The sequence below is a fragment of the Cyprinus carpio genome, chromosome A8 (assembly GCF_018340385.1).
Source record: "Cyprinus carpio isolate SPL01 chromosome A8, ASM1834038v1, whole genome shotgun sequence".
In the NCBI taxonomy this organism is placed as follows: Eukaryota; Metazoa; Chordata; class Actinopteri; order Cypriniformes; family Cyprinidae; genus Cyprinus; species Cyprinus carpio.
In genome coordinates, this window is record NC_056579.1 from 9,414,083 (window position 1) to 9,430,038 (window position 15,956).

The 15,956-nt window shown below is 38.4% G+C and overlaps 1 protein-coding gene across 1 annotated transcript; it reads right to left on the reverse strand.

The window, feature by feature from the left end:
* Positions 1-540: 540 nt before the first annotated feature.
* On the reverse strand, positions 541-13,399 carry LOC109053275 (nuclear receptor ROR-beta-like). Its single transcript, XM_042762022.1, has 10 exons — positions 13,031-13,399; positions 7,898-7,982; positions 6,867-7,009; positions 6,138-6,593; positions 5,212-5,333; positions 4,914-5,046; positions 4,231-4,338; positions 3,796-3,906; positions 3,575-3,687; positions 541-2,720 (listed from the first exon to the last, which is right to left on the reverse strand). The coding sequence occupies exons 1-10, from the start codon at positions 13,035-13,037 to the stop codon at positions 2,559-2,561; spliced, it is 1,440 nt and encodes a 479-aa protein (XP_042617956.1). The 5' UTR covers positions 13,038-13,399; the 3' UTR covers positions 541-2,558.
* Positions 13,400-15,956: the final 2,557 nt, after the last annotated feature.

The following is a 15,956-nucleotide window of genomic DNA, read 5'->3' on the forward strand; positions in this document are numbered from 1 at the left end:
GGGACTCGTGTAGGGGATTTTCTTTTTGATTATGATTTTTATTTAAAATAATTTTTTTTTTATTTATTAAAGAGGATGGATGTAACCGCGAGTGAGAAAATGTTACAGAAAAGGACAGAAATGACGAAAGAAAATATCACAAACAAATAAACACAACACCAGATTTAAAGATTAAATTCATCCTTAAATATATCAATATACCTTATAGTTTTGATCCTATTCATTTTTTTAAGCAAGTCAAACAGTAGCACTGATATAAGACAGGGGTAAAATTCTTTGATACTTCTGCGATTAACATTCACAAGAACACAGTGATCAAGGTTTAAGGTCTTCTATTTGGTGCAAGGTGTCTTGCTAGGCTAACTGCAGAAAACATTTTTGGACAGAGAACCCAGCTATCTCCCTGAGTGACTGAGTGTAGATGTAAACGCACACTTCCAGAACTAGCCTCAAGGACAGACTGGACTCTTGTGGCAGTTTGTAGGGCTGCGAATAACACTCCAAAATATACATTGTCTAAAACTCTAAATGGTTTTTACTAAGTATTTGCACTTTGTTACAATCTTTCTCCACCTTCACACGTCAGTTTAAGTTAAGCTAACAGAAAAGAGTAAAAAAATAATGTGTAGACAGAACTTAGCAAGGGGGTGTCAAACGATCTGAGCTGGAGTGCTTATGAAATACAAGGAGACCCTCGGCTTGTGAGGGCTGTCAATACTAAAAATGGAAAGACTGACTATTGCACAGGCAGACACTATGATATTGTGTTAAACACCCAGAAAATGTGTATTATACCAACCATATAAAATCTTACAAGAAAATATACAGTTAGGCACTGGTCCAGCAGTGCAAAAAATAAAACATCAGACAAGCTTGTTAAGTTTATCTGTCAGGAAACTGGACGTTGATACTTATCAATCATTCAAAACATCTTTTATTCCCTGTAATCTCACAAAGCTAGAACTGGGCACTAAAGGGTTTCGAAAAGCCCTCCTTTGGGCTTTAGTTTGTATTCCGGTTTCTGGGCCACTCCTACATCTCCCCTGAGACCAATCCTCAGAAGAACGGACAGATAGTAGATCTTTCTCCTTTGGTTTGAGTTTTGGAACATAAACTAATCAGTGTTCCCTAACTCAGGGGGGTAGCTGATGGTTCTGTCAACCAATAGTTGTGCTATAAGTGAACACAAAGGGTAAATGGATGATAGGAGGGGGAGATAATCACACAGGAACACAACACTGATCCCCACATCGGACACAATGCAAAGCATGAGGTATGGTCTGTGGATCCACTTATCCTCACAGCTGTAGAAACAGAAAAGTCTGAGTTACGACATTTCTGTGGTGTCCTCATGACTGACGGTGAGCTCAGGTTGTCCGTTGTCTCCAAAAATATAAGGTTCCTTCTGTGTTCTTTGCTTTATCCCGAGTTCTTGCTCCCGGCAGCCGTTTGAGTGGTTTGCTGCGCTTCAGAAAGTCTCATAGTGGCATTGTCTTTTCGCCATCTAATGTGGGGCGACTGCAAAGACCTGCTCTTGCAAAGTCCTTTTTTTGTGTGTGTGTGGAGTATTTAAGTGCTGTCCACCTGCATCTAAATCTAAAGCTTTCAAAATCTGCATGTCATGCCAATTCCAACTCCAGCCCAGAATTCAACTCCTATGGTTGGGAAGTCTTTGAAAGGGCTCGAGAACATTCAATCTAAGGTGCCAACTTTCTATCTCTGCCTACATACGCTATCTACACGCTCGGTTTATAAATATAATATCGTTCTACATACATGTGGTTTCGGATCAAATGAGGATATCAAAATATCATCTGATATCTTTATCCAAGTGGCATTTGCGTGGGAAAGGGTAATAAGGATGAGGTTTTCGTTAGTTTAGTTGCATCTTTTAAATTTATATGGAAAAATAAAGAGCTCAAATGACAACACACCATGTGCACGTATGGCCTGTGCAGTGTGCTGTGCGTTAGTGTTCAGTCTGTTAAAGTGAAGCTGCTCATGTGGCGTTTACAAACTCAGGTGTACATGCATTGGTCCCTTTAAACAGTTTTGCATGGATTCAAAACTGTTTGTCTACAGAAACCAAGCCTTAAAAGCTTGTTTTATATATGGGGCAGGAATAAATTATACATTCTGTCTTAATCCTGAGGCTTTGCCGCACGTCAGTTGGGTTACATTCATAGTTCTCTTCCTAAATGTACTCTGAAAATGGGAAGTATCCACTTTTCAAGCACTTCGAGTACTCTTTTTAATTAAATATACTTCATTTACTCTGTTCGAGTCACTATATGTAGGTAGCATGAGTAACCAGCACATTAAAAGACTGCTGATATTCAACAGCATCTTATAAGAAATGTGGGTCCTGTTCAAATAGAGGAGTGAATCACTCCATCAGGAAGGAGGTTATAGATGGAGTCCTAAAGTGTAATGTGCAAGATTGTCAGTGTGTTGCTGGTTTTTCTCAAACACATATCCATCTACCTCCTCCTATTTCCATTCCCTGTCTCTTCCTCTCTCTGTTTCTCATCAGAGCCAATATGACACTTTAATGAATGTTAGCCCTCAGTGGAGTCTGGGAAGGAGATCTCGCTGCAGAAAACCTCTCTGTAGAGAGCAGGGAAGTTGTAGGCCGTTTCTGGGTGAAGGAGACGGAAAAACTCCAGCTTATCAATATGGAGGTTGCAAATTGACTTCATCATGGGCAACTTGGACACCATCTATTGAGTCAAGAAAAAAAGAAAACGCAGTTATAACATTTTCCTACATAACTTGACAAAAAATATGTATAATATTATTTAACATGATTGATACAATTATCAAATATTCAATATTTTAATGTAAATGTTCTTGTAGTAAAACGTTAATGCATTTGGGTCTTTTTTTAATGAATTTTAGGGAAAATAATAATATACACTATGATTCAAAAGTTTGGGGTCGGTAATATTTTTTTCTCTTAAGCTCTCTCTTATGCTCACCAAGCTGCATTTATTTGATAAAAATACAGTAAAAACAGCAACATTGATTTTGTTTTTTGGTTAACCTTTCAGCAGTCTTGAAACAGAAAACTTCTGTATAATTATAATTGTCTTTGCTGTCTTTGATCCATTTCATGCATCCTTGTAAAATAAAAGTATTCCTTTCTTTTTACATCTTACTGACCCCAAACATTTGAACAGTAATGTGTAACGATTAAAAAATAATAATGTGTTTCACGATACAAAGATGAATATTATTTATTAATAAAGAATCTGACACATTACATCTATTATTATAATATTTAGAATAAAATGAAGCCGCCTCCATTATTCACTGACAAACAGGACTTTTGTGTCATAGATCTGTCATAGTCAACTCAGGAGGTTTGGATCAGTTTTCAGAATTCACACAAATCATAATAAAAACTGTTAAAATGTGAAATTGATTAAGTGTGTGAACAGCATAAAAATCAGAATGGCATAAATATATTTATTTATCGCATGTGTTTATTTTGACAGCCCTGATTTTCTCACATTTAACAGCTGTGAGAGTATGAACTTGTTTTTCATTCATTCTTAAGATTTTTTCCAAGTACCTTTGCCAGTTTTTCCTCAGGGGCACCGCTTTTACGAAGACAGTGCTGTAACGCAACGTAGACCTTCTCCTGAAGTTTCTGCACCTTCTGAGCATCTGTCAACCATGGTCGGTCTGTGAAATAAATTAGTGGAAGAGTAAACTCTAATGTCTGGCTATGTATCTTTTGGAAAGACAGTAAGAGTAAAAGATTACTTTAAACTAATGTTATAGTAAAACCACCTGGAGACAGAAGCACAGTGGCGGAAAACAGAGCCATCTCCTCTTCAGACAGCTGTAGCCGACTCAGGGTTTTAGTCATCTCAAACACAGCACCCACCAGATCATCACATCCTACAGACAGGATTAAGACAGAAAACACATTTGAAAAATAATAGAGCAAAATTTACCAAGAGCTGTAAAAATGTCACAACATGTCACCAGATGGGTACCCAGCCAACTTTAGCAATCTTTCAATTGACCTGGAAAGATTTTAATTCACCTATTTTCAATTTAATTTATGTTTAAGTCTATATAAAGAGTAACCGTGACTTAATCATGTGACTTTACAGCACTAGGTGTACCATTGCTCAGGTTAATTGCAAACAAGTAGCCAACATGCCCTTTGAAATGCCACAGGGTGCTAAATTATGTGAAAGGTCTAGGGAAGAGACTCACCGAGAGCTTTAAAGAGTTGCGGGCTTGCGAACTTTCCATCAAACAACAATGTGTTATTGATGGGGTTGTAGGCCCGACACATTCGGATCAACAGCACGTCCAGGCAGCCTGGATGGGCAGCACCACATAGAAAGGAAAGGCAGGAAAGAGGGAGGCAGAGGGAAGAAATAGGCAAACGAATGCTCCACGATGCACACATACACACAGGAAAACAAAAAACAATTAGGATTTAATTGCACAAATTACGAAATGTTTTCAAATTGAGGATTCATTAAAACAGTCATCATTTTCACAAACAAATAGTGATGTCAACATTCAAGCGAATGGCAATGATGGTTGTTTTAAAGAGAGAGAAAAAAAAGACAGAAGTGTTTTTTGTTTTCATTTAAATAACAAATCGGGTAAAAGGCACACCACACAATGGACAAAGGGTGGACACAAGCGGGGGAAAAAGGGTGAGAGAAAACGACAACAGAGCCTTTGTCAGAACACAGTTGAGAAATGAAGACTACCTACAGTTTAAACTCAAATATACAACTATCATGCCATAAATAAATATGCTGTATTAGAAGGTTTAACCAGAAATATAAACTGGGCACTTAAGTGTATTTACTGCAGGTATTCACTAATGTGGATAACACATAACTGATTTGGTTGCTGTATTGCACAGAGTTGATGCTGACCTGCTTTGAGAAGGATAATCTGGTCATTTTGACACAAGTCCAGGAATCCAGAGATGCGCTTGGCAAACTCGACCACATACTGGATGGCATTCGTGATGTACACAGCACACTGCTGCCACATTATCTCTGTGGACTTGGATAAAGCAATACATTTTAGACTCTTCCACCCATATTCTGATTATTCATAATTATGATGTGCATTTGACGTACTTTTTAATCTATTTTTAATTAGCCTCTAAAATATTAAGTATTCTATGTGATTCATTAAAATGGAATGTAAGGTTGGGCAATGTGGTACCTTGTTTTGGTAGACACGTATCTCCTCAGGTGTGTAGAGTGTCCAAGCAAATCTTTTCAGTTCTTCTGTGCTATACTGACTTGTCTCAATGTGGGATTTTACCACATTCTGTGTAATCCGTTCTAAAGGAACGATGAAGGAATATAGACTATGGAAGCATGTCACATAGAGATACATGGCAGATATTTTTTTTTATTATTATTATTTAGCGGTATCAGTCGATATGGGATATCTAATGATACATGTTCATTTTCAAATTGCTTGCTTAAAGTTAACATTTAAACACAAAAAATAATAATTTAATAACACTGTTAAATGGAATTTTTAGCATGTAAAACAATTGTTCTTATTTTTGATTTATTTAGAGAAAATATCAATTTCTAATGCAAAACAAATAATAAATAATAGACATATTCAATAATATTCATAAACTACTGTTTAAAAGGTTTGGGGTTAGTCCTTTTTGGGGTGGGGGGGAGAAAATAATACTATTATTCAGCAAGGACACATTAAATTGATCAAAAGTAAAAGCAAAGACATTTATAATGTTACAAACTAAATAAATGCTGTTCTTTATGATTTTCACAAAAATATTAAGCAAAACTGTTTTCAACAATAATAAATGTTTCTTGATCACCAAATCAGTCAATTGGAATGATTTCTAAGGATCATGTGAATCTGAAGACTGTTGTAATGGCTTCTAAGGATTCAGCTTTGCAGAATAAAACTGTAATAACAGTTCACAGAACTACTGTTTTTACTGTATTTTTGATCAAAAGCCTTGGTGAGATTGAAAGACTTCTTTCAGAAATATAAAAAAATCTTACCAACCCCAATCTTATGAACGGTAGTGCATACTGGTACATATTATATATACAGTAATATAATATAATATGCATACATTTCTATTATCACAATATACTAACCGATTTCCATCAAGGAACAGCCTTCAGGTGGGTTAAGTAATGAGCGAGTGTAAAGTCCCGTCTCGTGCACAGTCTGGTACTCATGTTTGATGCGTGTCGTGTCACTAAACTCCTGTCTGTTCGGCTCAGGAGAACTCTGGGAGGACGAACTGCTCCCACCGCTTCCTCCCAGCAGCTCTAGGTTGCAGTAGTCAGCAGCTTCCTCCGGTGTGAGCGGCAGATCAAAGAAGAGACCGTCTGGTAGCGTGGTTATGTCATCCAGGTCACTTAGTGTGGTGCTGGAGCCTCGGCTGTAGGCCCGGCTGTGGCTGCTGCCGTTCTCCCCGACCTCGTCACCAGCATGGCTGGGTACACCATTGCCTAAACCCCCTGTTCGCTCCTGGGACTGCTGGTGCTTCTGAACCTCGGCATAGAGGCTGTCACGCTGCTTTTTTGACATGCGTCCAAACTTCACCGCTGCAGAGAAAAGGAGGGTGTGGAAAGAAAGACAACAGTTACATTCGATTGTAGATAAGAACTGAAAAGCAAGCTAAAAAACATGGAACGTGCCAACATCATACCACACAGGGGAGATCAAAACTGAAACTACTTTCATGCCTGGCTGTGTTTCTTCAGCCAGTGGCAATATGAAGTCCTAACATTCACACTAACACCACAGCTGTGTTTAATATGACTCCAGGAGACTCCATTTCCAGTAGGAAATGCGATCTTGCATAAGATTAGACTCACCATCACGGCTCATGCCCAGTGCCAGACACTTCTGCAGGCGGCAGTGCTGGCAGCGGTTGCGATTGGTTCGGTCAATAAGGCAGTTCCTCTGCCTGGAGCAGGAGTATATCGCATTGTTCTGCTGACTTCGGCGGAAGAAGCCCGATGAATGAAAATGTGAAAAAAAAAGAAAACCGAGGTCAAGAAGTGGCCGCATTTCCTCCTTGTTCCTGAATTAACTCTAAAACCTCACTGTTTTCATAGTATCAAAATCTCAAGGACTAGCTGCATGGGTTTCAGACACCAGTGCAATCATATGATCATTTATTAACACCATGTGCAATCCATGTGAAGTAATGTGGTTCAATACAAATCACATGTCATCTGGCAAAGACTTTCGGGCAGATAGTATGAAACGTTAGATCAGATCTGGCACACATTTTGTGTCTTGTGGTCAAATACAAGCTGACTGAGATTTCTGACTCCTCAGCGAGCCAATCAGATAAAGGGGTTGAATTGTTTACCGTTTCAAGGAACAGTCAGAAGACGTCATCAGGGTGTAACTACAAGGTACTCTAACTTTCTTGCAAGTCTTGTATACTTCAATACTGTTTATTCTAGTTTTTTTATCTGAAGAAAAGGGAACATTTTGGGGAAAACAGTTTGACAGATACCTTTAAACCAAGTCTAAGAAATGTGGGTCTTTTAAAGACAAAAAGAAAATTCTATAATCATTTACTCACCCTCATGCTGTACAAAGCTGTATGATGTTCTTTTTCTGCAGAAAACAATCTTTTTAAAAAGTCTCAGTGTTTTTGTCCATACAATAAACAGGGGTTCAAAGTTTTGGGCCCATTTGACTTTCACTGTATGGACAAACAGTGAAACATTCGTCAAAATATCTTAATTTGCACTACACAGAGAAACAGAACAATGTGCAAGTTGACATGAGGGTAAGTAAATGATTATGAAATTGTCATTTTGGGGTGCTCTATCCCTTTAAACCTTGAGCAGAATTGAAGATGAATTGATTGAAAGGATGCTCTCTTACCTTGCAGCCTTCACAAGTGATCACCCCATAGTGGATGCCCGATGACTTGTCCCCGCAAATCTTGCATGGGATTACTTCGATTTGTGCTAAGAGAGGGAGAAGTGGAACATGAAACATTAGCTAAAGTTTGACACACTTATCCAGCACCTCCCATACACAGCCTATAGAAAAGTCCTGACTCAAAGCACACAAAGCACTGAAATCCATCCGCTACTTACAGTTCTAAAGTGAGCTACAGCTACAGTGTTCTTTGTTTGACCAACTGATCTTTGAGCAATCAATCAAAAACTAAAAGAAATACAGGCTGGCGCAGTGCCCGAAGGTCTGGTCTGACTCTCACAGGGATGTGAAAACTTTGCTAGTGTCATATTCCTTCGACAGCAACAATACACTGCTAATTCATAAAGAGATAGGTTAAGCGCTACAGCTCATATTCAAAGATTCAAGGTTTTGACCCACTCAGGATGACATAATAACACAAGTCCTTGGACCACAGGATCAAAAACAGCTTTATAAACAAAGCTTGCTCTCTGCTTGGCACAGTTGAGCTGGAATTAAGCGGATTGTGATGCTCTGTATGGGAATTATAAACAGCTGCAGGTTCATGAATAGAACCTTTGAGTGCAAAGAGTTCCTCAGAACCAAACAACAGCATACACACTTACATTTGCACAAGTAAGTCCTCTATATCCCATTAAAACAAGCTGTTCTTTCAAGCAGAAGCGCTATCCTTGAACACAGGTCACTATCATTTTTCTTGAGGGGCCTATGGTAAGGAAGTTTCACCTAGTGCAGATGAGCCAAATGGCACAGGATGGATCCCAATAAAGGTTATTTCCAGGAAACATGGTCCTCTCAATTGATGTGGATGAAGGAAATGTCATTCATGTTTTGTGCAATGACGCAATATCTCAGGTAACAGCTAATGTGTTGTGACAAGGAACCGGCCCTCCAGAGATAATGATATGAGGACTCACACTTCGGCCCGAATGCTTGTTGATGTGTGCCTCAAATTTGAGCAATGGAGTCTGAGAGCGGGGCAAAAAAAACAGTCAACATGAGACAAGTTTGCTTGATGTTTCCAGAAGCTCGGTTGATAAACAAAATCTGCTAAAGCACTTTTCAAAGCATCAAGAAAATAACATTTATTCCATAATGCAATAAGTCAGAGAAATTACTCAGTGGAACATATTCTGTCTTTTTTCACTTGCTGTCATTCCTTCTACCCCATTCTGAGCCCCTGGCCCCCACCCGCCCCATGTTATATAACTGCTGTCTGGCTACATTCCATGAACACACTCATTCAGAGGAGATCACCCTAGCAACGCAGTGACGAGCATTCCTCCATCCCGCCCCTCCCGACTTCCCATTGGCTCGTGACAGCGTGGCTTTGATTCAGACTCGTCTGATCACATGCCACTCACCTGCGTAGCACAGTCAGGCTATGGGGCTGAGCTGTTCTACTGACACACTTTCCTACTGAGCCGAGGGAGGCGCTTGTGCGGTAGCCTCGCAAGCACTGTAATCTGATTAATTTTTTTTTTCTTTTTTTTTTCCTTCTTGGCATGTTTAAGGAGGAACCGCAGAAATCAAAGACCATTATATTATCAGGAAAACTTGTCATTTCAGTTTCAGACAAATCTAAGGCCTCTACAAGTGACTCTGGATCATTTTTTTTTATCACAGACACATGATCAAGAGGTGCTTTTTATGTAATGGCATAGGAGTGATATATGACTTTTGTACATTTTAAATATCTACAGTACACTCGTTAAGGGCTCTGTAACTTACACTTGCCCTCAACATGTGGCAGCCTGTCAAGAATTTGAGCACACTCCCAGCTGTCTCGTAGCACTCACATAAAACTATTTTTAAGTTTTGACTGCTGTGCATGGTGGTTGAGTTTTATAAAGCCTTGGTTTTACAGTGCTGTGTGTTAGTTAAACAAAACCTTTCATATTGAGAATATCACAGAGCAAAATATCAGGTAAAAGCAAACTGCACTGACTACATGGCAGTATGACTCACCAAACAGTAAAGGCCAGACACATTACAGGTTTTTGGCATAGTAGTATCAATGAATTATGGTAAATTCATCAATGAAAAATGGGAATAAATATTTCACTGACTAAAACTATGAGGACAAAAGGGCTGACAGAATTACCAAGATGTCCGACTGTTGTTCAAGTCAGGAACCTCTGATATTTAGGCTGATAAATCTCCATTTATCACTTAAAAAAAAAAGTTTAATTAGTTAATACATCTTTTAAAAGCCATTATTCATAACATATCAAGCCAATCTCCCACAAACACTCAGTCAAATCAAAAGTATAGCAAACAGCTCTTGTTTGATTAACCGATTCGAGCACTGCTGTTGAAACCGGAGGCAAACACAGTCAGACTACCGAAAACTAATTAAGAGGAGATTTATTAGAGTGCTATGTTTATCGGGCAAGCTGGGGTTAGTAATCTAACTCTTCTTATCTCCTTTCTCTAGGCCACTCTATGTCAGTTAGTCAGTGTGTCAGTCCATCAAACAACAGTCAGCAGTTTCACAGAGTGATTCAAAGAAAAACCCAACTCAAATTCAGAGACTTTGCCCTTTTATCTCACATAATCAAACAACTTTGTTCAGCAACGTCCAAAGGTCCCATTTACCTTGTATTTGCATAGGACAGTGTATAACCACCTAACTTGTATGATATAAGTGTGTGTGCAGTTCATATAAGAGCCAATTTTGGAGTCTGCTCTGTGTCCTCACCAGCAGATCTGCTTTGAATTTCACAAACAGGGTTCAATTAGCATCCGCTTACTTTTACTTGAGATTTCAGCTGTAATGATTTTTCCTCTCCCACATCACTTAAAAGTGACCTACCTATACTAAGTAAACTGAGATGGTGGAATGACACCACATGACTCTCTTTAAATATGTACAGAGGGATTGAGTAATTCTTTGGTATAAGTAACAACACCAAGTTAAAAAACATGAGCTGATAGGGAGTGTAAGGTGACTCTTGATGGGCATTAATTATCTTGATGCCTGCTGGGATTAGGAAACAATAAAAGTCTCCACAAATACATGCATACGGTCATTTTTCCCATCTTGTGGTTTTATATGTTGAATCTATAATAAATAAATAATAAATCCAGGTTGAAAGAAGATTGATTTTAAGATAAATTTGTATAAAAATACTAAAAATATGAAAATTGTTTGGTCATTATCATTATCAATGATTCACGAAGGAAAAATGTAAAAAAAAAAAAAAAAAAAAGTGAGAGTTAAGCTTCATATTACAAAAAGGCTGGGTTTAAGACGCATTAACTAACAAAAAACATAAGAAAACACCTTAGGCGTGTAACAATTATAATGTATTTATTGTTAAGGATTACTCTGAAAAAAAAAACTGAATGAAAAAATGAAGATATTGAATAGTTGAAAGAAGATTTTAATCCCTCACAGTTCAAATGGATGGTCACATTCTCCCACTGCCTGGGCTTAAATTGTGGTTTACATGAATGGAAACTTCATGGGCAGGTGTCAAAGTGCCACTGCATTAAGCTGCTCAGCATTCATTTATAGACGGCTCATTGCTTAAGTCTTTAAAGCCATGGTGGCTTATAGTCTATAGCTCTCGGCATACAGAAGAGTGCCTTTCCTCAGGATCATGGACAAAGTCAAAAGAAATATACTGAATATCCAATGCTCATTAAAATTACATTTTTCAATGCCTCTGGTTTACTACACATTGTCAGTTCTACTGCTACTGTAGACGGTTTAGCACATGCTATGAATTTCAGTGATGAAAATCTTACAAAAGTCTGCAACATTCAGTGGAAAACGCATAAAGATAGCAACTAACTGAAAAAAATATAACGTTATGATTATATAAACAGTTAATATAAAACTGAAATCACAGGCAACTAAGCTTGACAACAACTGAGCACATGTTGTTACGCCTTTGCACCAAAGGAGGCGCTGTTTCCTTTGTACGGCATTTCAGGTTTAACTTCGCTTTGCCAACACGCTGGTTGTTATGCAGAGATGCAGCACTGGGTAAAGGTTAAAATAAGATGCCAATAAGGAAAACAATAAACGGACCAATTTTCTTCCTGATCTCTCAGTGTTGTAATAAGCTGTGTAATCCTCAATGACAGAAGTAGGTTAATGGAGCAGGTAGATTCTGTCACATCGGCGGCCATGCTGAGACTGAAAAACAACAACAACAACACGCAGAGCGCTGCAGATACACACCACTCTCTGTGCCCCAACAGCTCACACAGCCTACTGACAAGCTGAGAGTCTCCCCTCAACTTACTGATAACCTTTATCACGATAAAGACACACACATTCAGCGGAGCTCAAGTTCAACATGGCGGCTAAGGGCTTACATACGTGACCAGACGCATATCAATTTTGCGTTCGACCATTATGCAGTTTTTGAACTTTCCATGATTTAATTCAGTTCAAATGACAGCACCCAGGGATATATTTTAAGCATTTTTAAACACGTTGTTTGATTCTTACATAATGGGTTTGGCTTAGTGGCAGTTAACAGTAACTACAGTTAGAGGAGTGTTGCCAAATATCGCAAGATTTTTTTTTCTTTTTTCAAAATAAGCAGTGTAGAAAAGAGTTGAATAACTTATTCTAGCAAAATATATAAAACGTCTAAAATGTAACTTGCTGCAAGGTACGTCATTTCAATAATTATATCCCTTTAAAAATAATGAAAATGTACAATATGTACTTAATAAATAAATCTCTCACTTGCTTATTAAAAGCGGACATGGCAACTCATGAGACGTTTCCTACATGACGCTAATCGCTTCCCTTTCACGTTTACAAGCGAAGAAACAAAACAGAACTATGCAAAGTTTATCATTTCCGTGTACTGGTTATTTTCTGCATATGTCTGAGTGGCGGAAAACGATCAAATAGTAAAGAAACACATATGTTACAAACAACCAAACAGTTTTTCGCGCTTTACTTCGGTTAAGACTTTGCGCAGTTCCTGCAACATCAAAGCAAACCCATTCGCGATACCGCTGTCAAAGTGACAGTAATGTACTGTTTCCATAATTAGACAATATTATTTTGTTTATATAAATGGATTATTTTTTTCATTTAACTTACCTCTCATTTTGATGCTATATTATCTGCGAACGATAATAAAACTCCAGTACATTTGAACTGCGCCGAAAGGTAAACTCAGGTAAATTTTTGAAAACTCCAAAACAGAGCGGTTGTAAGAAAACAACTAACGTTGCTATAACTCGTAAGTTCTTGCACAGTCTACTTGCTCTTCTCATCCGGGTGTTCAGAATAAATTCCGCTCCATCATAAGCTTTTTTCCTGCGTAAATGTGCGCACTGTCAGACTTGCAATAAAATGATGCCCTCTTCTCTTTCCCTCTCCCTGCGTCTGCGCTTCTCTCTGTAGTCTAACCTACTTTCGGCGCGTGGACTCTCACATGATCCAGCTCCACTGGCCCGCCTCGTGCCCTCAGGCAGCGGCGCGCGCTCTCGCACTCGGCCACGCGCTTTAAGGAGGATCCGTGTGCCAGAGCCATAGATTGTAGGCCAGAGCTCGAGCGCGCGTGGGAAAGTGTTGCAGTTTGTCACCACAACAGAATCGTGGGAATCTTTCGCGGTTCCTGCGGCTGCGATTGTTTGCGATTACAGCACAGCGCCCGTTGAAAAAAACTAAACAATCACAGAATTCTTATCCTTCCTCATAAACCTAAATGTGCTTGACTGCTACCGAGGCTCTTTCAACACAGTTTTCCCTAGTGATAAATAGTCAAGTAGGCTAATTCAAAAAGGTTAGAGAAAGTGCAAATTAAAACAGACTAGACCAGCAGAGGGTTATCATATAGGTGCCCGTGTATTTCTTTCTTCCATACAGACAGTAAAAACGGTTAAAAACCATTTTAAAAAGGCATCTAAGTAACAGTATTATTGTGTGCTTTTAGGTGGTTTTGATTAATTGAGACATTGCATGAATATACCATAGTTTTACAATATTTTAGCAAATCTGCACATATATTTATTTAGGGTGTGGATATTTTTCAGTTATGTGTGGATTATACCAAGTTAGCCAAATGGAAATCAAATCTATTAATCAATTACCTTTATTCTTTTATCATCCAATTTTATTCAGAGAAGCATGCAAATAATTAAATCTGGTCTTGTTCTATTCAAATAGCATTTAATCATAAGCACTGCAAAAATGCAGTGTTTAATGTTGACAAAGGAGACAACATTGAAATTAGAAACATAGACACTTCTACAAATGAAGGGTCCAAAAAGAGACTGCCATTTTTGGGTTCCCCAAATAATTTTTTTCTTTCAAATTTTTTTTTAAGAATCCTTTTCCACTATAAAGAACCTTTTGCGCAATGGAAAGGTTCTATGGATGTTAAAGGTTCATCATGGAACCATAGATGCCAATAAAGAACCTTTATTTTTAAATATAAACAAGTTTATAAATACAGATTTGCCAATTATCTTCTTTTATATCTTGAATCAGAAACTCATCTGATGTTGGATAAATGCATAATGTTGACATGCATATTGAGCTCTTATCCACTGGATACACCAGCACAGGTTGTGTTTGAGTTCTGAACAAATATTTTTGCATGGCATAAAAACACTTCTCACATCTCAAAGAACATTATCAAAAAATAAATCTAATTTCTGTGAACATCTTGTGTATAGGTGAGGATGACTGAGAGTTGAAGCAAAGTTTGAGAGAAGGCAGGGAGACTGAGTTTACTTCAGGATGCTACTCTTACAATGACAATAATTATGTGGGATGAAATAACAGGATGTGCGAAAGTGGAAAGGATGGAAAGGGCATGATGTAACCAGGGAGTCTCCATTATGAAATGAGGAGAGAAGAGATTATAGTATGTAGGTTAGTAGAACAGCGGAAATGCACGGAAGCTGACAGAAAGTTTTTTCACTCCCTCCTGCGCGGCCACTCCTTCTTCCCAGCCTCTGCTTTCTTTTGTTCTAATCTCTCATAACTCTCTTTTTCTAGACTTATGCCCCTTTATTTTGAATGACACTGTTGTTCCTATACCATCATGAACTATTTTGATTCTCTCAGACTTTATCTCGGTCTTGTTTCCAACTTTTTTACGCATTAAACTGAGTTCCCTGTTTTAGAGAACGGGGGGAAATTAGCCTTTCAATGTTTGTGCAGCGTTGTCAAAACAGACCTCCTTGGGGTATATATATGAACGTTTCCACTCCAGAAGCATTGCTACCCTTTTCATTATTCTTCTGTTTAGATGTCTTTTCCTGTTTCAGAGTCTGTTCCTCACCTTCCTGCAGTCTTGAATTGCATATTTTCATTCAAAAGCAGCCCTTTTTCTATCTTTTATTCTTCTCTATGTGATACACACACACACACACACACACACACACACACACACAATCACTGACCTTCTGACCATCTGTCTTATATAACCACAGTCTCTTAAATTAGAGCTTGCTCGCTCAGAAAATAGAGCAAGACGGTAGGGAGGCTGACATTAGATGGAGGCACATGGAGAGACAGTGAATGAAGCATCATTTCTATTAAATGTCTGCTGGAAAACATGACAAGAATGTTATCGTAGAGTGAGATTAGAAGAGCATTATGATCTAATGGCAAATTAATTTCAGGTGAAGAAACAGAGTGGATGAGGTTATGGAGGAATATATTAAACAATCAGTGCTAGTGTGTTTGGCAGTTGATAAAATGTTGGTTTTCAGAAGGGATTATTGTGAATCCAGCTCTCATCAGCGTAATCCCCTCACCACTCCTCTTCGTTATCTGTTTAATCCGCTGACTCCTCTCCTCTTTCACAGGCTGGATAATCCCTCTCTTTCACTGCACAAGGGTGTAATCCAGTTTCACCCTGCCCATCCTCTCCTCCATCATTCTCTTCTCCTTTCATCTTCTGTTTCTTTCTCCTCTCCTCCTTTCTGCAGCTCCCTTAGTAATCTTCACCCAGGCTAAAAATACCCCTTTAAAATCCCTATTACTTCAATTAAATTATATAAACTACATT